The sequence below is a fragment of the Pelecanus crispus genome, chromosome 5 (assembly GCF_030463565.1).
Source record: "Pelecanus crispus isolate bPelCri1 chromosome 5, bPelCri1.pri, whole genome shotgun sequence".
NCBI classification, from domain to species: domain Eukaryota; kingdom Metazoa; phylum Chordata; class Aves; order Pelecaniformes; family Pelecanidae; genus Pelecanus; species Pelecanus crispus.
In genome coordinates, this window is record NC_134647.1 from 71,297,860 (window position 1) to 71,318,822 (window position 20,963).

At 43.9% G+C, this 20,963-nt stretch overlaps 2 protein-coding genes across 3 annotated transcripts; one reads left to right on the plus strand and one right to left on the minus strand.

Annotated features, from left to right (window-relative positions):
* The first annotated feature begins 8,952 nt into the window (after positions 1-8,952).
* On the plus strand, positions 8,953-16,251 carry IPP (intracisternal A particle-promoted polypeptide). The gene is made up of 8 exons (XM_075710330.1): positions 8,953-9,241; positions 9,365-9,796; positions 10,095-10,250; positions 11,008-11,175; positions 12,002-12,139; positions 12,439-12,561; positions 13,245-13,465; positions 14,412-16,251. The coding sequence occupies exons 1-8, from the start codon at positions 8,953-8,955 to the stop codon at positions 14,634-14,636; spliced, it is 1,752 nt and encodes a 583-aa protein (XP_075566445.1). The 3' UTR covers positions 14,637-16,251.
* A 1,902-nt stretch (positions 16,252-18,153) lies between these two features.
* TMEM69 (transmembrane protein 69) lies at positions 18,154-20,462 on the minus strand. 2 transcript variants are annotated; one of them, XM_075711087.1, is made up of 3 exons: positions 20,429-20,462; positions 19,688-19,750; positions 18,154-19,064 (listed from the first exon to the last, which is right to left on the minus strand). In XM_075711087.1, the coding sequence occupies exons 2-3, from the start codon at positions 19,730-19,732 to the stop codon at positions 18,336-18,338; spliced, it is 774 nt and encodes a 257-aa protein (XP_075567202.1). In that variant the 5' UTR covers positions 19,733-19,750; positions 20,429-20,462; the 3' UTR covers positions 18,154-18,335. The 2 variants fall into 2 exon arrangements, with proteins under 2 accessions (XP_075567202.1, XP_075567203.1); XM_075711088.1 differs by lacking the exon at positions 20,429-20,462 and adding an exon at positions 19,968-20,077.
* Between the last annotated feature and the right edge of the window lie 501 nt (positions 20,463-20,963).

Here is a 20,963-nt window from a genome sequence, read left to right on the forward strand (position 1 = left end):
CAGGGGTACCATATTTCCTCTAGTTCATCTCTTTTCTAAGCCAAAAAGTCAAGAGCTACTCAGTTGTCCCTAGCATAGAAATTGTCCCATACCTCTTGGTCCTTTCATTGATGCAGATATGCTTTATTCAAATACAAGTTATCATCCAGAAAGACTTTCAGTCTCAATTTAAAACTCCAAATAATGGAGAATTGTCCAATGCACCTGGTAATTGTTTCCTTGGTGTTAAAGATTATCCCTAATTTAACATCTGTTTCAGCTTTCAGCCACTGTTTTTTGCTAAAGCCTGTTGTATGAAAGAGTTCTTCAGTATTCAGCATTGCTCTTCTGCTCAGCAGCATATACACTAGATCAAATTGCTTCTTAACAATTAGCTCTATCTTAGCTCTATTTAGTTTACATATGTCATTATAAGACATTCCCTCTCTCCTTAAATCATACTTACGGTTCTTCTCTGTACTTTCTCCACTCATTAATATCCTCCCTAAATTGTACAAATCAAAGCCATACTCCACGGCAGTGTCAAGAGTGAGCTACAGAGAGAGCATAATGTCCTGGCCTCTCTACACACTTTTCCCTAATTGCACTGCCCATGTCTACAAGAGCATCATTCTGATTATTTGCACACCTCCAGTGTCCATGTGTTACGATTCCTCATTTTGTCTTGGTGTTACTCTTTTCCACTATACAGCTCCCTGGTCCCAGAGGTCTGAACTGTCATCTTAGCTCTTAGGCTTACTGCTTTGAATGCGGTTGTATTACAAAACCTTCATGTGAATAGACCAACTTTCCTAAGCCACTGTTTGCTCTCTTGTCTAGCTGCTTTATCCTCACAGTAATTTACATCTTAGACAATCTCTGTGTCACTCAGAAATGCTATCAGTGCTGATTTTACATTTACAAAAAGGCTAGGATAACTCACATAAAGCAAAATTAAAAATAACACAAATCACTAAAAATCAGACTACAACAATACACCGTGAAGGTGAACCAGGGAAAAGAAAGATCCAAGTAACTGATGACTGCAGACAGCCCCAGCTAATGCTGACCTGATTTGGTAAGTGCCTGCTATGCATCGCAGCTCAAAAGCACATGCCCTGCTTCTGGACCCATGCTGGCCCAGACAACTGAAATGTCTCTGTATTTAGTGACACTAGACTCGACTCAGATCTTATCAAAATGTCACAATGGTAGATCAAATGCTTTGTGAAATACGTTGTGAAATACGTTCCTACACTAATCTGTAGGAAACAGACTCACAACCTTTATCAATAAATTAAATTGGATTTATCAACAAGGCAATGTTGATAAAAATAAAAATTATTGCCAATTATTGACTTATTTGCTACCTGGCTAAGTGTCAGCTTTTGTACTGTGCTACTTGGGACTGGTGTCACGTTAACCCTAACACAGCTAGCTGTGTCATCCTGCTTGCTCTATGTATTTAATTTTCTTTCCTTAAACGTTGGCACAATACTACGAGTCTTCTGAAATTTCACTGAAATGCCAGGAATTATTACAAATGAGATCTCTCTTCACAGTTCTGTTAGAACTCTTTAGTACAGGTTATGTGAGCCTGCTTGCTGCTTTAAAATTATTGTTACTTATGATGATGAACCTCATCTTTAATTACTTGCAGACTGAAAAGGATTTCATCATCCTTCTGTAATACAAATACTTTATCCTGCATATATTTCAATACTAAGCATTATTAACAAAACTTGCCCACTGTATCTTGTGCCATTGCAAGGCTTTCTTTGTCAGGTTACTCAGTTGCTTTCACCTTCAGTGTAGTTGTGCCAGCCACAATTTCCTGTAGTACCTTTAGAGTCCTCGCTCTATTTTTACAGTTCATAATTCTCCATAGATATTGATTGCAATATAGCTTCCTTTTTAAAAAATAATAAGCATCAGTAATGATGACGTTTTCAGCTTCTGTTGCATTTTTCATGTGCAGGTTTCACTCAGAGCTTTTTATAAATATTCATTAATCTTCAAAATATACCTGAGAGGAAAATAAGTAGTGAGAAGCAAACTGAGTCAGTGGGAGAGAGTCAGTAAGAGACTTATCTGATCATTGCAAGTATTGCAGAACTAGAACTAGCACGGACAAGTCCTGTTTCAGAGCCTTATTTCACATTGCAAATGGATTTGCGCTTTGTAGTTATAAAAGAGATTTTATGAAATAAAATATTGCAAAAATCTGAGCATCCAAAAAATAGAACAAGTTGTTAAACAATGTATTTCCATGCACCTTGAAGGATAATGAAATTATAAAAATAGCAATTGTTAGATTATTTAAGACAAATAATGTCAAAACAGGCTAATTTCTCTTGCTGAGAGACAACGAGCCTGCAGAAAAAGGGAAAGCTGTAGAAAAGAGATGGCTTTTTGAGGGTTTTGATAACATTTGATGTAACATTCTGATAAGCAAACTGACAAAACCAAAATGCAAATGAAATCACCATAACATGGGTGCACAACTGGTTAAAAAATATATTAAAATATTACTATGAGTATGTTGTCATTAATCTCAGACAGGTCTTCTGTTAGGAATCCCAAAGGATCCGTTCTGATTCTAGTCAACACTTTTGTTTACTCAGACAATGAAGTAGAGATTTTGCAAGCACTTTGAAGGACAAGATTAGAATAAAAATGATCTTTCTAACCAGAGAACTAACCCAAGCCCCCAAAGGTGAAATTCTGAAAAGGGAGATGAAAAATGTTTGCACTGAGAAAAGGTAAATCAAGGAAAAAATTCATCCAGGGAAATACATGGCAAGGAAACAGCAGAGCAGCCAAGGAGCTGGGATGCATTGTAGCAACCTATGCCATTTACAGTTGAAATGTCACTCTCTGGAAGTTTTAATCTTTTAAGTCTTCAGTGCATGTGGAGCCCTGAATGTCCTGACTCACAAAGGAAGCAGATGCAGGACCTGCAGACATCCTACTAACAGTTACTCACAGAGTTCGTGACGTATCTCACATTCCACAGAGGCGCTGCTTCTAGAATGACCCCACTGCACACAGAGGCTGTGGAATGTGGTGGGTATCAGCAGAGTTTAACTCTATCCATCTTCTCAATGAAATCAGCTCACAAGCTCTGTCAGTGCAACTGCAATACCTTCTAGGAGAGCACACATGCTCCTGGTGTGTATCTAATGACTATATAAAATAAAGGGAATAAAATTAGCTGAATTTATGCACATTTTCGGTTATTTTCCTTCCTTTTTTCTGTTCAAAAGGTTTGCATGACTTGGAGTTACGTAAAAAAATGCCACATGCTCTAGACAGACAGACATGGGTCTGTTGTGTGTTTGCTCTATGTTATTATACAAGGGAACATGGTGATTTAGACAAGAAGAGTTAAGTAAAGAGTCCAAAAAGCATTAGGATTTGGATTACAATTTGAAACATTGCCAAACTTCACTAATGGCAAAACTAAAAGTCCCACATGCCTGGAGACTGATAATTCTCAAGCACAACTCATTTTTCCTTTTGGCAAAAGAAGACCTGCACCTTTGATAAAGTCACCTTAGCAAGCAGGTCTAATTCAATGTGAAGCTGCAGGACAACTCCAGACAACAGTGAAAAAAGAGCCAAGATAGAAATCAATCACCTACTCAGATAAGTGTGTGGATACAGTGACCCCAACAATCTGGCAGCTTTCAACGTCTCCAAGAAACAGTTGCAGCAATCTCCTACTACTGAGATTTAACTTCTCAGAGAAATGAGGGGGGAAACTCTCTCTGCTGCACAGTTTTGCATCCCTTTAGCTACTAAAAGCATATCTCTCCTCCCTCTGTTTCGATCACCAACTGCTATGCGCATCTTAGTATTCTTTTGGCCTCCTTCCTTGGAAATGCAGTGAGCTCTCTGTGGAGTTTGCCTTGGTTCCCCTCTCAGACAGCTGTGATTAATTCAATGTTCAAGCTCTTGAGTTAATTCTCTCATTAGATCACTTTCCTTCTTCATGGAATGATTATTCCCACAGGAGAAATGAGAAAGACTAAAACAATATTGTGCTAGTATCTGACACGCTGCCTCCAGGATGTTTACTTTAAATCAAATTGCCTGGAATTGCTCCAGATCTATGGCTTAAACACAAGAATCTTCTAACTGGTGAGGAACTGTAGCCATGCATGTTGCACAACATTCCCAGTTTCACTGGCATTCCTCCAAACTTCCTGCTAGGTAAGTGTACCCAGAACACGAACCTCTCCACACAAGTTGGCCAGGTGACACAATCCTTTCATCGCTAGGGCATACTTTAAGACTGAAAAAGTTTTTTTCTTTTATTACTTTTTATCACACACCAATCACCTTTCTACCCAACACTATTGTGAAGATGAAGCCCAGAGCACACAGCAGTCAAATATTGCCAGTGCTCCTGAAATCACAAGCCATTATCTGTGCATTACCCACTGGGAATGTCACGTTCCCTCTGGGGGCTCCTGCAGCTCAGACATGTTCCCCACTTTTGCTGCCTGCCAAATGGCTCCCCAGGTATGGCTGGTCACTGGAGGGCATCACCCCTCTCAGCCGGACTCCTGCACAGCCTGCTTCTCAGTACCTTTAGTGCAATGTGGATACTCGGAAGAGTTTCTCAATACCCAGTTCAAGTATGTTAAATCTGTCTGGACTGACAACTCTGATGTCAGGCAGTTACCTTGTCACCTTTACCTGAAGCCATATTACAGTGAAAGTAATAAAAATACTTAATTACAAATTTCAAAATAGACAAAAGAGTTCACAAAGGCTTATAAAGACAGAAGAGAAGAGAAGACAAGAGAAGAGAGAGAAGAGAAGAGAAGAGAAAAGAGAAGAGAAGAGAAGAGAAGAGAAGAGAAGAGAAGAGAAGAGAAGAGAAGAGAAGAGAAGAGAAGAGAAGAGAAGAGAAGAGAAATCATTCAGCATGGCACTTCAAGGAGCTTTACAGTTCCCCTAGCCATTAACAATTCAACTGAGAAATGGACAGAGCCATCACCACATTGTTGGTAGTGTGAAAACTTAAAAGTTTTCACAGAAGCCCTATATTCTGGGGCTGCCTGTGCAGAAAGACTAGCTTTGGGCACCCCTCTTGCTCCCCATCTTTGGGTCAATTCCAGTTCAGACCTCTACCCTATGCGCACACACACACATAATCATCAAGATTCATTAACCCACACAGGAATGAAGGTAATAGCTCTTGGGCCTGGCCCAAACCTCCAAGAGAGAGTGTTCTCATGCCTGGCTGAAGTCTGGCAAATGTGTTATCTCACTGTGAAGCACAGTGCCTTTACCCACTGAGATGGGAAACATTCAGACCCTGAAGGGAAGCTTCTTCATCCACTAAAGCTTATGTATCATATAAAAACGTAAGCTGACAACAGGTTTATGCAGATATCTAATTAGAATCTAGTGCCTGTAGCTCATTAGAGGCTTTTGACTGAGTAGACAACATGATAACCAGTCCCATTGGGGTGATAATGGGTTAACCACCATTGTCTTTGAGAAATACCTTGGAAGTACCCAGTGAGCTGTTTCTCTCTTCCATGTTGCATGAGTGTGAACTCCAGCAGCCTCTCTCATCTTACCCCTACTAGGGGCTGCAAATTCATCACACAGCACACAACACCACCGTTCCACTAAGCTGGGTGTCAGCAGAGACTGCTGATCTGCATCATTGCCTTGGGTATGCAATGGCATCCAGGGTAAATGGCACATCTGGGCAAACATAGGCCTTAACAGAGAGAAGGTGTCTCGGAAGTATAAGAGATGTAGCTTAGTGCGCTAGAGATATCTCTAGTCCTCATAAACTCTTGGTGGCTCTGTACTTCTGCAATTTTGGCTTCCCTGGGAGAAGTTTGAGTTCAAGTCCTTAGGGAAGTGGAGCAAAAATGGTTGTATCCTATGAAGGTTTTCTGACCTGGACACCAAAGCACAAAGTAAACTCCTTTCCATTTTAGTGAGGCTGTTCAACACCTCTCATCTGATAGGTCAAGTGCATTAAAATACAAGTAGTAATTACAGTGCGTAATTAGTAATTAAAATGGCAACTGACTGTACCACTGAAAGATTAGAGCAGATGCCTCAGCACAGGGGACAAAGTGCAGAGATGCGCTGCAGTTTGGAATGGGAAGTGAAGATTTCATACCCATTGAAACGGGGAGGAATTTGACCTGGCACGTTGACTTTCATGGAAAGTGGCTCCCTATCACAAAACATCACACAGAGTTTGTCGTACCTACAAACAGTCAAGGCCCGAGTTTCACGTCTCCTCTGCAAGAGAGAACTTTAGCAGCAAGTATGGTAAGGATACTGCTTGAATGCTAAGTCAAAATTATCCCCAAAGCTATAGGTATAATAGACAGGCTTCTGACTAGAGGCAGACAGGCAAAACTGTGCTTTCAGATCAATTATTTTTCTTTTTTTTTTCTTTTTTTTTTTTTTTTTTCTTTTTTTTTTGAGACTAAAAGCCCTTCATCTTTATGGAGTTCGGGGGGGGAGAGGGAAAGAAAAAACCCTTCGATCTAACAAAGGTCTTCCTGTAACAGAGGAGAACTACAACACCCACACATGCAACACCTTTTAGCCACCCATTTTTGTTGCATGTTCAAATATACCATCCTGCAGAAACAGCACCATCTGCAGGATTCGAGAGAGGGAGCACAGACACCTTACTCGGCTCAGCAGAGTATCTTCCAGGCATCTGGAAAGGTTTTCCTGAGAAGCCTTCAGCCAGGGAAATCTGAGCAGCCATGGGCCTCTGTGGGGTAACACGGGGAGGACTGCAATGCTTCATGGCGCTCTGGCACAGCACAGGGGTTTTTCAAGAGGAAGCCTGAATAGTTTTGTTTGTGAGATTCTTCTGAGAGGTTTTGGTACTGTGACAGCAGCACTTCTGTGCAGGTGTGAGCAGTGGGACACGTTAAGGAGCACAAGGCATGCCTTTTTTGTCACCTGTCCTATATGTCAGTCAGCATTCAGCTGGCTTATTGGTAAATATCGTGTTAGGAGCCTATTAAATTAAAATTGGAGACATTTTTAATTTCTTCACTGCAATGACTGTCATTCTTGGTGTTAGTTAATCAAAAGGCCCCTCATTACACCGTGCAGTTTCACACTGCCAAATGTGATTTCAGACTTATTCCTGAAAACCTACAGCTTGTTTTGGGAGATGCACAATAGTATATGGGAGCATTAGCTCCATCTTGTACAGATTCTGTGTGGTTACAGAAGAAGCACGCTAAAGCAGTGCCCTCTTCTGGAGGCAGAACCATTCAACCACATTAATACAGTACGCAGGACAGGACAGGCCTTCAGGGCAAAATTAGCAGTCTCAGCAGCACTATTTTGTGTCTGTAAATTTGGCGCTATGGTGTGAAATCCTAGTGCTGGCCAAGTGTCTAACAGCTGACATCAGCCAGTGACTGAGCCACTAGCATTTAGGAGAATTCTAAGCCTTTTACTCACAGGCCACTTCCGATGAATAAAATGTCAGCACAAGAGGGGTCTGGTTTCTTTTACAGATTCATCAATGAAAGAAAAATCTCAGCGCATTTATTGGCCTTGCTTAAAATTTATACTGTGTTATATCAGCATGCATCCAACTGTGTGTGCTTGCAGAAACCGTGTTTTTCTATCTAGATCTGTATTTTCTATGGGTATTTTTTAAGACCGGCTTGAAAGGTAATTTTACCACTCTACTGTCAAGAATGTAATGCTGATGAATGGAGAAACCAACAGTCCCCAGAGAGTATCACAATTCAGATTCCTTCCAGAAGCACATTTAAAAGTTACTTCAATGAAATGCAGAATCATGAGAAAAGGCTGAGGGGCCATGACCATTGTAACTGTAAGTAGACATGTTTTTCTTTCCCAGTCTCATGGTAAATAGATATGGAAGCGTTCCAAGAGGCTCTCTGATTGCTTTTTGTTTTGGCCACATGTCATGTTGCTGGAACAGTTGTGGAAAACTCAGGAGGGATGCTTTTCTCTCAGGACCAGTGCCAGCTCTGCCAGACCCAGTGACTGTGTGCGTGTAACTCAGTATGTGATGCTCATCCCTCGGTCAGCGCTCAGGCATGCAGTGACTCAGTGAATTATACAGACTAAGATGGAAGCGTGCCCTGCCTCAGAACCAGTGCTGACCCCAGTGGCCCACACGGTACTGCTACAGGACGCTGTGCTGAAACATCTGTGCTGGAATGAAGAGGAAGGCCCAAACATGGCGTGACACTATAGAGAAAGGGGGTGCGTGGGCTCTGCCTCCGGTCAGTGCTGGCTCTGATGCCACAGTGCTGAGCTAATGGCAGGCAGCTCCCCCTGCCTCCCATCTCTGGGGTTCCCCCAGGCAGATGGTAGCTGTCCTCTACCCTCAACACTGCCATGTTTCTCTCTCACAAGCACAGATTAAGGTGGCTAGGAATCCAGTTTGCAAAACCATGCCTGAGGAAAATATGACTGACGGATGGAGATTGTGAAGGCAGCGAATAAGGCGACGGCACATCTGCTCTTCACCGGTTACCTCGGCACCAGGCGCCGTGAGCGAACCTGGCAGGGGACCAGCTCTAAATCTCCTCACGGCGCAGGCAGCCAGCCCATGGTGCGGTGGCCAGAGGTGCCTCTGGGGGCGAACAGGCTCCACAGGGCCAAGTGACCATACAAGCCCATAGACAACGGACAGACAGACGTACCGCAACCAGGGCAGACCCACCTGCTACGCCCGCTGAGGGAGAAGGGTGCTCAGCGTACAGGACTCCTCGGCACGGCCTCTGCCACCGAGCCCGCCCTCGCCGGGCCCCGCCGCCTCAGCGGGGACCGCGCATGCGCCGCGGGCGGGCCGCGCGGGGCGCCGCGGGCGGCGGTGCGCATGCGCCAGCGCTGCCCCCCCCACCCCCACCCCCCCCCGGGCGGCGGCAGCGGCGGCGGCGAGGGGCGGGGGAAGGCGGCGGCAGCGCGGGGGCCGCCATGGCGAGCGCCGCGGCGGCCAAGGGCGGCGGGAGCTCCTTCTCCGACCGGCACGCCCGCCTCCTCCTGGCCCAGATCAACCGCTTGCGGGCCGGGCAGAGCTTCTGCGACGTGCGGCTGGAGGTGGGCCCGGAGGCGTTCGCCGTGCACCGCCTGGTGCTGGCGGCCAGCAGCCCCTACTTCGCGGCGCTCTTCGCGGGCGGCATGAAGGAGTCCGGCCGGGATGTGGTGCGGATCGCGGGCGTGGAGGCGGGCACCTTCCACACGCTCCTGGACTTCATCTACACAGGTAACGGCTGACGGGGGGCGGCAGGGCCGGGCCGGGCCGGGCCGGGCCGGGCCGGGCCGGGCTGGCGGTTGCCCGCTGGCCGCGGCCTCGAGCGGAGCCCCGCTGTCCTGTGCGTGCCCGCAGGGGTGGCGAACATCGGGGAGCACAACGTTCAGGAGCTGATCGTCGCCGCCGACATGCTGCAGCTCACCGAGGTGGTGGAGCTCTGCTGCGAGTTCCTGAAGGGGCAGATCGACCCGCTGAACTGCATCGGCCTCTTCCAGTTCTCCGAGCAGATCGCCTGTCACGACTTGATGGAGTTCACCGAGAGCTACATCCATGTGCACTTCCTGGAGGTGCAGAGCGGGGAGGAGTTCCTGGCGCTGACAAAAGAGCAGCTGGTTAAGATCTTGCGAAGCGAGGACCTAAGCATCGAGGACGAGTACCAGGTTTTCATAGCGGCGATGCAATGGATTTTGAAGGATGTGGGGAAAAGAAAGAAATACGTCGTAGAAGTACTGGAGCCCGTTCGGTTCCCTCTGCTACCAGCACAAAGGCTACTAAAATACATAGAAAGTAAGTGAAAGAAGGGAAGAAACAACATCAGGTTTGGATTTGAGCAAACCATGTGTCATTCAGAGTTACTGGATTTTGATGGACTTTTTAAAATTAATAACATGATGGTTGAAAAGATTTACTCTATCCGAACAAATTCTACTTTTTTAACAAATGAGCACAGCTTACTTTAAAAACATGCTTTTGAAAAAGTCGTATAAAACTAGGCAATCTTGATTTGTCTGCTGGTTTAGGAGAAGCTAGTAACTTTCTACAACATTTTTCATTATGCCTTTTCTCATCTGCTTTTTCCCTCAAGGCATTCCAGATTTCAGCCTTCGGGTGGCCCTGCAAACTCTGTTGAAAGAATATTGTGAAGTCTGTAAATCTCCCAAAGAGAACAAGGTCAGCAGTTTTCTGCAAGCTTCTAAAGGTCGTCCCCGGAGGAAAGCCAGGAAGTACCTTTATGCAGTAGGTTAGAATGTGGCTGTTTGAACCTTGTAAAACAAATGATGAAGTAGTATCTCGTATTACAGTACCGAAAGAGATACTGGATGTTTTTTTTAATCAAAAGATATAAAAATAGCAAAATATTTCATCTGCCTGAGTTACTATGTTAGCTGCTTTCTGCTTAGAATTGCACAGAAGGGTAGCGTTCACATTTCATGTCATTATGACATGGCATTCAAAGCCTAGATTTGTCTTCTAGAAATTATTTGCCTTGGGTGGAAAGCTACAAATCAGCGGAGGATTTGCCCGTGGTTCACTGCTGGAACGGTGTATGCAAATTCACTGCACTTCTTGTTCTTCTGAAGGTTAAAGTTTTCTCTGTCCAGAATACTTTGGTTCATGTGATGGAATACTTGAAATTGCAAGCTTTCAGCAAAGCTGGAGCTTTTTATCGGAAGGGAAGGCTCTTGTTTCACCCTGTGGGAAGTAACAGTGACTTAAGATAGCAAAGGCTGTTGGCTGGTCTCTGCATTTTACTGAGAACACGAACAGTAATGTTTGTAGTGTTGTGGCGAAGTAGTTAGCTCAGGCACAAGTTATGTGACCTTCAAGGTAACCATTCTTCCTTGTGCGCTGGAGAAACAGTGCTACTTGGAAAAGTCCCATTCCTTCTAAAAGTGGCTAATGGCTGTTACTGTAATTTTTCCTATGGTTTAGGTATAGGAGCATGGGGATGAGTAGGAAGCTGTTACTCAGCCATGATCTTTCTACTTACTTTTTAGGTGGGTACACCCGACTGCAAGGAGGTCGCTGGAGTGACAGTAGAGCCCTCAGCTGTGTGGAGCGATTTGACACATTCAGCCACTACTGGACCACAGTGTCCTCTCTCCACCAGGCCCGGAGTGGGCTGGGTGTGGCTGTGGTGGGAGGAATGGTCTATGCCATTGGAGGTAAACAGCTTAAATATGCTTTCTTTGTTACATGGATACTAGAGAACTCATGGATGGAGATTTTTAAAATTATTCTTCCTGTAAGTGGTTCTGAGGAACCTAACAGTAGCTAATACAACTTTTAGATATAATAACAACTGAATTGTGGTTCCTTGGTTCTCTACCATCACTACTCTGTGAATGCCCGTTTGGGCTCCAGTGTTGGCCATTTTTTACTAAGCTGCTTTCCCCTCATGGTATAGCAACTCACAGGTAAGCATACAGACATGTGCAGATACACTAAGAGATGCTGGATATTCTGCGGACTTTGTGTACCACCACTAATAACATTTCTTTTCTCACTTGTAGTCTAGCAGAAGCCCATAGCATAAAAGGCAGTAGTACAGGACAGACCAGGACAGACCACTTGTGGTCTGCCCAGCTGGAAAAGCTTGTTACGTATGTTTGCACAAGGATGTGATGAGTAGCTCTAGCAGACCATCATTGAAGAAAGCATATGTATACTGTTTTTGTCACCGCAGAACGTGTTCTGTGGTCTTGAAAACCCTGTCAGTTGTGCTGAGGAGTAAAAAGTGTGTAGCACTGTGGTTGTTCACCCTCTGATGTTTTCGCTAAAGTTTCAGAGAACTGTTGATGAAAGCCGTTCCTAGTGATGATTCAGTTCTAGGTGTAAGTGATGCTTTTGCTACTTTGGCTGTTTGGCTAGCTGGAAAAAAGATCTTGTATTCAAATGTTGTCTGTCTTGGAAGGAGTTGAAGAATGCTTCTATATCTGCAGTGCAGAACACTGAGTTTCCCCTGTCTCTCTTCTTGCTCATATTATGCAGGTGAGAAGGACTCCATGATTTTTGACTGTACTGAATGTTATGATCCTGTTACTAAGCAGTGGACCACTGTGGCTTCCATGAACCATCCCCGTTGTGGACTGGGAGTGTGCACATGCTATGGTGCTATCTATGCTTTGGGTAAGTTAATTTCAAAGTTGTTAATTCATGGAACTTGTAAATTGATTTGATCTTAAATATTACATCTGGGTGTTGCAAATTTGCAAACTTAAGTTTTGAAAAACAGCTGTTTATGTGAGCATTAGCATACCAAATCTTTGTGGATTAGTTATTGTTCAGTTATAACTTATTTCTGTTGTAGATTGCATGCTGGTTTTGGAATTTGTCTGTCCTAAAACAGTCTACCATATGTCTAAAAATGCAGCTAACGCACAGCTTCATGTCATTAAATTCTTTCCTGTGTTTGCTATTATTTGCAGGAGGTTGGGTTGGAGCAGAGATTGGCAATACAATTGAAAGATTTGATCCTGAAGAAAATAGTTGGGATGTGGTGGGAAGCATGGCTGTGCCCCGTTACTGCTTTGGGTGTTGTGAAATGCAAGGTGAATATTGTTAAGTTTGTATCCATAAACAGTTCCACGGGCCATGGGATTTTGAAGCTTTATGTTTCAGTCATGAATTTTTACCCTTATCTTGCACTGTGCTATCAGTTGCACAAGCTTGTGCATCACTTTTTTGTCCTTCTAGTACCTTATTTTTAGTTCTACAGAACTCAAAGACTATAAAGTTCTCTCTGTCTTTCTGCCTTTTATCTCATGAAAACAGTTTTTATGTGGCTGCCAGTATGGTTATCCAGCTAGTCTTTAACAGTTGATTGTCCTTCCTGATACTGCTTTTATTTACGTCCCATATTTGGGTTTGTGTGTGTCTTTGTGACAATCTGAAGAGTTGCCACAGGTTATTTAAAGACAGATATGTCTAAAGACTTGATCTATAAATGTACGTATTAAGTATTTGATCCAGGACTGGTCAGCAGTTGCAGCCTTCTGAATTCTCTCCCGTGCACTAAATTAATTATTGCTTTCGTTAGAGCTTCTAGTGCTTGAGCCTCAGGTAACTCATTTGAAAGCTTTTTGTATGCTACTACTGGACAAATGGAGGACTTTTATCTGGCATTCTTAAACCACCTTAATGTCAGGCTGAAACTTGTATTGTGACAAACATTTTCTGTCTTTCAAACCTTTGTATTATGAAACATTATAGAGGAAAAACTCTGTTTCTACAGGTTTGATTTATGTTGTTGGTGGTATCAGCAATGAAGGAGTAGAACTACGTTCTGTTGAAGTCTATGACCCAATGTCTAAACGTTGGTCTGAGCTCGCTCCAATGGGCACCCGAAGAGCGTATCTTGGTGTGGCTGCTCTCAACGATTGTATCTATGCTGTGGGAGGCTGGAATGAATCTCAGGATGCACTTGCTACTGTAGAAAGATACTCCTTTGAAGAGGTATGGTAGAGCCCCTTTCTGACACAAAGTTGATGCAATCTACATTTATGAAAGATGCTATAGAGGTAGCCTGCTTCCTTCTTTAAAAAGAAAAAAGTTGGAAATTCCATTTCCTTTTCACGACTGGCTGGTATCTGAGTGAAACAAAGCTTCGGTGAGCTCAGGGTCCATCTGTCCTAAGCAGTCTGTAGAATCTTGCTATCTGACTTAGTGGAGAGTTTATGAAGATTGTATCCGTGCTTTTGGGAAACTGAAAGCTAACTGATACTGATGATGCATAGATATACTGTAGTTTGGTAAATACTTGTTAGGGTTAAGATGGGGGGATAGATTCCCCCTCTGCAATAGAATGGGCAATAATCTGATGAGAGAGGAAAAAAAAATCCCTGAAAAAGTAAGAGTTGCCCTTTCTTGCAAAAGTTGAGCATCTTCTGCATCAAAATGTAGTGGTGTTTCAGCATGACTAGAAAAATCACTTTGAATACTTAAGCTTTTGAATAAGGTTAAGAAATTATTCCTGGCTATTATTGCTCATGTTTCTGTGATGCTCTTTGGAACAGTAGCTACTGTTAAAAGCAGAACATAATCCCATGTGCCATTCTGTTTCACTTTTGGACTTGAATCTAGTTTTCCTTATTTCCCACTTCAAACTGTGTGCCATTCTCTATTTTGGAGACAGGCTGCATCTTGCAGTGACTGAAGAAAGGGAGGGGTGTTGTGTACAGACAGTATGTGATCCATTCTTTTGTAACTAGCATGATTTTGACCACTTGTGAAAGTGGTGTCATTCCAGTCTTGATAACTGTACACGTATCTTATTTGAGCCTGTGAAGTGTACCTGTAGTGTCTTTTGTATATGTTTCAGTCTTCAAGCTTTAAAAGTTACTTTTGTCAGAATTGGGGCTTACCTAAAACTACTTGTTCACTCTTTTCTCCTTCTCATTAGGAAAAGTGGGTTGAAGTTGCATCAATGAAGACACCAAGAGCTGGTGTCTGTGTTGTGGCTGTGAATGGATTTCTTTATGCCTCAGGAGGCCGAGCTCCCAGTCATGATTTTGCTGCTCCGGTAACCTCTGACTCTGTTGAAGTTTATAACCCTCATGTGGACAGTTGGACTGAAATTGCCAACATGATCACCAGCCGCTGCGAAGGAGGTGTAGCTGTGCTGTAAAAACACAAAGAAGAAAACTCATTCAAGGAACGAGTAAATCTGTCTCCCCAGATTTCTGGTTTTGTTGGTCAGAAACCTCTTCTAACACAGGAGCTTCAGGTGAGACAGTGGAGAATTACATCAGAGGGCTTTTCCTGAGCAAAAGGAAATATTAAAACCCTTGCCCTTCAAAGTAAATTGGCTTATCCTATGTCTGTCTCAGGAAGTATTCTGTTAAAGAGTAGGAATGCCTCTTATGACTGGATTAAGCTCTCTGAAATAAATGGCGAATTTGCCCTGTAAAAATCTGAAGAAATCATTCCATCACACTAGATACATTATTCAGGTTGTTAACTCTCTAAGGTGCACCAAAGCTAGCATCTTTAGCTGGCCTTACGATCTGGAAGGAGGCTACTATAGACAGCTAGGAGTTATCCATAGATAAGAGCAGATGGGCTACTTGGTTAGCATTAGTTTTCTGGTAGAAAACAAGGAAGAGAAGATAACAGATGGGGAAGACTTGGTACCTCTACTTACGACCTTGATGCATTTGAGCCTCTTTGCTGCTGCTGGACATGACAGGCATTAAATATGAATTGGATGTTTACTTTCTGGCCACCCCACTAACTTGGATGGTAAGTGGCTGGGAATTTCCTGTTCTGGAAGGTTATTCTCACAGTTCTAATAATGTAATTCCATTTCAGCATAGGCTTTTCTTCTCAGTGATGACAGTAGAGCTCCCTTTTGTGTAAGCCCTGATGAATTTTAAATGGAAATGCTATTCATTAGATTAGCTGTTCTGGTTAGGACTGCTCTTAGTATAAAATTATAGTGAAAGCCTTTTGCGCCTTTTTGGGTTTTTTTTTTTCCCCTTAGTTAAATGTGTTTTACCCTGGGTGACACATGCTGAGACTTGGCATTGGAATACATGCTATTCTACAAGGTACACACGTTCATCCTTGCTACACGTTGTATCCCGCCTCTTCCAAATTTGAGTGAATGGAGTGTTTTGTGATAGAATTAGCTGCACTCAGCGTTAAAGTGATGCTATTAGTGTGTTTTGTCTTAAGGAGTTTGTATTTAGCTTGGATACTTAGTAGAACAATACTACTAGCAGTTTGGTGTTATTTCTAGATTCACTTAATTAACATACTTGAAGTTGCTTTTTGCACAATATGATTGCATTTTCTGCACAGCTGTGGATGATTTGCATGGAGTCTGAAGTAAGGCTGCTTGAACTTTGATAGACAGTGTTATTCTGGAACACAAAACCACAACTGGAATGTCACAAAACAGGAAGCCTGCACTGTGTAGACAAAGGAGCATTCATGCTGTCTAGGTGAATATCCCCTGTGTAGAATTAGCAAATTAATACATGAATAAAAGCCTCCAAGGTGAGTGTTGCAGGTACCTTAAGAATCTAGGTCTTACATTCTAACATAGGGCTGGGAGATTGCCAAGCTAAAACATGCTAGACGATGGAACATTTGTTTCTCTGATCATTCTATAATCTTGTGTGCTTTTACTTCAGAAGGATTTCTTATGTGTGTGAACTAATGTCTGTTCTTCCCCCCCTCCCCAAGTATAAGCTTGTTTTAAACAGTTTTTCATAATAAAATGCATTTTTAGAACTGACTGTGGAATGCTCTTGAAGGTTGCTTTCCTATCATAATGAGTTGTATCACTGCCACTTTTTTTTTTTTTTTTCTTTACTGGAAATCCTATTTCCCAGTAGGACACTAGGAAAGATTAGTTATAAATGTTGGCTGTTTGAAAGGTGCAAGTAACACACTGCTGTAGCAAAATACTCATGTAGTTCTTAGTGTAAAATCACTTGGATTTCTTGGAAGTCTGGCTGCCTTGCCAGCTCTGTGCAGCCCTCTCTGGGATCAAATGATAGGTAACATTTTTTAGGCTTTCTTCTTTACATTTCAGGATCCCTTGTGAACCATTTGAGAAACTGTATTTAGCTGTATTTTATTAGTTTGGGAACTAGAAGTTCACTTCTGACCCCTACCTGTAAACTTTCTGTTTAGTGGAGCTTGAGGGAGTCTGCTGTTGTATGAAGTTACCTTCTCCAGTTTTTATGGTTGATTTTATGATGTTTGAATGAAACTTTGAAGTTGTTTGATCATGGTCTCTGATACTCAGCACCTCTTTCCCTGAATCAAGCCAAAAGCAGTACTCTGCTCTGGACCCATCTTAAAAAACACCATGTCTAAGTAAGAAAGAATAAAATAACTGTTTTCATTTACAAACTAAACTTTACTTCCTTTATATTCAGAGAGCACAGAAATACATCATTCTTTCAGAAATTTGATGCTGTTAACATGTAAAGGTTAACAGGTTAGGAAAATTAGAGGCTCATGTACAAGAAGATGGCTCTACCTTCAGGACAGGCAGGTTTCTTAAATGTCTATTCTTTGCAGAATGAACAGACAACAAATTTTAAGTGACAGTATGTGCTTTATTCTTAAAGTGAAGAACAGCACTTTAAGAGAACTATAAGGATTATCTAAATTGGTCCTAAGAATGTGTGTGGATGTCACTTTTCAGCTTTCTTCTTGCATCTTATACTGTACTTAAAGAATACTTAACACAAAAAGCCTACACATACAATTTTGTAGGTTTCTTGAGGTAGCTGAGGCTACAAAACAAACTATGTGGCTTATGTTGTATCTTCTTGCCCTAAATGATGTGTTAGGGAGACTTAAGTACAAAGAGCCTATGTTCCTGCAGTGTTTTCAATAACTGGCCCATCATGGAGGGTTTGCAGGCTACAAGTCCATTTATACCTGCCCCAGGTGCTCAAATAAATCCAGTTTTGAGGAGGGAGAAAACACAAACTACCTTCAATCCCATTATCCCATACTGCCAGCAATCAAGTCCATGCGTCATATCATCATTTGATAGTACTTTAATTTAGGAGTATGACAGAACTTTATGGCTATGTTGCATGCAGCTTCCTTGGCTAGGCAGCCCTAAGTCCAGACAAAACCTAGGAACAGATGGTCCAGGTATTTTTTATTCAAGTAAGCCTGAGTAGGAAGCTAACCTTCTGTCTCTTATGGCACCTTGTCAAGGATACAAAGCTTTCCCTTCTAGCTTTCCCCACTCCATCGCAGCAGCTGGATGACGTATTTCAGGTGAGTGCTGACCTTGGTTTGCCACTGCAAACAAACCTTGCCTATCCATTCTCACCTGACTAGCACTTAATTACATAGCATTCTCAGCATCTTCTCAGTTGAAATAAGACAGAGAAGAGTTTTATGTTTTTTTTGCATTTCCACAACATAGGAATCGAACATGTATGTACTTCTACGTAATTCTCTGCTGCTTCTTTAAACACTAAACCAGAAGAACTGCTCTTGCCTTGTTACAGTTTATGACTACAGGGTTGTTCTCCCCACCACAGAACAGTATCACGCACTATACTTAAACCAGATACTTTAATAATTCAGCATAGAGTAATTCATACCCATGTCATTTGAATCTCCATTTTAAATTCATATGACAGTAGCATCTCACTCAAGAGTGATGCTTGGAAGTCATCGGTATTTACAATCCTTCCCTATTAAACTTGCTAAGTTGTTTACTTTGAGAATAAGCATCTTGATCACTGCCATCTTACGACCTATAAGCACAAATGAGTCTTTATTTCCCCTTGACCTTAATACAAATACCTTATTGGCAGATAAATAGCTTTTTGCTATTGATTTATTATTTTGTGTTCTGCCATTTATTTCTGTTGTTACTTAGCTGCTTCTCTGAAATAGTCTTCAACGCTGCAGTAGCTAATAGTGATAATACCATCACCACTGTTCCCGCTACCCTCAGTACTTTAAACCACCTAGGATAAGGAGGAAGAAGGGAAATGTCATAATGTAGTGCTATCCCTAAGGCCATTACTAGCATTACTGCACCATGAGTGATATCTTTAAAAAGTAAGGCTTGCCAGGCAAGTAGAAGAGGAATTGTACTGTTAGCCAGGTTCAGCCAGTCTGGTTTGGCCGGGCTGTTTTCTGGGAGAGCAAACCCCCACCTCATTCCTCCTAGGAAAGAGACTGTTACGGCACCAAATGTAACCTGAGCAAACGCCAGCTCTGGGTAGTAGGTCCCTTGGATGGCCATTGACAGTGGCACAGAAACAAATGGAATTAGCCCTGCGAGGCTTAAGTAAAGGGCTGGCTTTGGAGAATCCTTTAGTGATTTCATGCTTTGTTCCAATATGCCCGAGTGTTTGGTCTCAGATTCTTTGGGGGTTTTCTTCTTGAAGAAGGGGGGAGAGGTGTGAAAAGCCTGGAGCTTGATTGCACATACTGATGCTGGGTTGAGGCTTGGAGATCTTGCGAGAAGATACACATCTCTCTGCAGACGGAGGCCAAGAGAAGAGCAAGTTGTCTTATTCTTTCCATACAGTAGCAGTCTGGGACCGGTTAACTTCCGGAGCTGCAATTATAAAACCTGTTCTGAACACCTTACAATGTAGGCTTATGGATCTACGGTTACCTAAACTACCTATGAAATACTGTACCAAGTAGTTTTCCAAGTCAGGTCATATCACAGCTACCCTTTCTCTCGGTTTTCAGGTGTTTTTAACTTAACTAATTAAGCTAACTGATACAGCTTTCACAAGCTAGCTGATGAAGAGCAACTAGGCTCTTCACAGTGAGTAAGCAAACCTTACTACAAAAGGTTTGTGTATCCACCTACCCATCTACCCATGCATGCATTCTTTAGGCATTTTTAAGTAAGGTGATAGCAGTCCTTTTCAGAGTAGAATATAAAGTGATTATACAGAGGTAGGACAAGGTCACTGCAGAAACTAGCTACTCTCCCCTCACCGCTCTACCAAAAAGAGAGAGGAAAAAAGACCTTTAGACAATAAAATTTTATTTTACAAAAGAAATATGTCAGCTTTGGCTAAAAGCTGCTGTAGAAACTATGAATTCTCTCAAAAAAAGCTGAGTGATAAACATGTGGCTACTGCAACTTGTAAGTCACTTTTTTTTCAATGCTCCAGTCATACTTTTTAAGAAATACAGACAGCAAAGAAGGCTTCAGAAACTTACTTTGAAAGGTGTGTGGAAGCAGCATCGTTGTAGGAGGGGAAACATATTTGCTTTATCAAGGCCCTAAAACAGAAAAATTCAGAAGATCTGAAACTCACGAATAGCTGAGTTTGTCTTATATACAAAAGCCAAGTCACAGTCTAGACTTGTTTACCAGATGCGAGACTCTTACAGATGTATATTTAAAGACACACGTTTTACGTACTCACTCCTTATTTACCCGCTGCAGGATATTTTGTTTCGGGTAGCTCTATGAACTGAAGTTCTAAAGTTGTACTACCTCTTACAAGAACGAGTGCTAGTTAAAGAACTGAGTATCAGGAAACAGGTGACAACTTCCCGTTTACGGGCCAGCTCCTTTTCACGTGCTAAATGGCTGCACGCAGCGGATAAACGACCAGTTCCTTACAAGTGGAAAAAACGATCCTTAACCACTGAGGAGCGGAAACTTCATCACACCCCAAGCTGCAGGTGAGCTGCCGGCGGGGAGGACAAAGCTAACCGGGAAGCTAAGCAGCTCGCCGGTGGCCTTGACTCCCCGGTTCACGGTCCGGCGGCTCCGCACCCCGAAAGCCCCAGCCCGGAGGGAAAGGGGAGGCGAGGGGAGAGGCAGCATGGCCGGGGAGAGGCAGGTCCCGCCGGGCCGAGGCACCCACCCCGGGCTGGCACGGAGGGGCCGCGCTGCCGCCGCCCGGGCGCGGGCTGTGCTCGCCGCTGGGCCCCGACCGCGGCGGTACCCACCGGCTCCTGCCCGCCGCCTCCCCGGCTGTCGCGGCCCCGAGCCTCCCGGCTGAGGCGGCTTCCGGTGCCTCGGGAAGCGCTCCGGTGGCGCCCGGCGCTCAGCGGTGCAAGTCCGGGCGGGAACGGGCGCGGCCTGTCTCGTTCCGCCGGGCCGGGGAAGCGGCCCCGAGTGCGTGGCACCCAGCGGCGCCGGTCCCGGGAAGCGGCCCCGAGTGCGTGGCACCCAGCGGCGCCGGTCCCGGGAAGCGGCCCCGAGTGCGTGGCACCCAGCGGCGCCGGTCCCGGGAAGCGGCCCCGAGTGCGTGGCACCCAGCGGCGCCGGTCCCTGGCGCGCTTGAGGCGGGGCCCAGCAGCGCCGAAGAGGCACGCTCCTTCCCCCGCCGCAGCCTCGATCGCCCCTAGCCCGAGGGCTGCGGCAGGGCCGGCAGAGCGGCGACGAGGGCCGCTGCTGCCCCCGGGGTTGCTGTGCCGGGCGGGGAGGGGGGCAGCCGCTCTCGCTTTCCAGGTTTCGGGATCTCCGCAGTGGGCAAGCCTC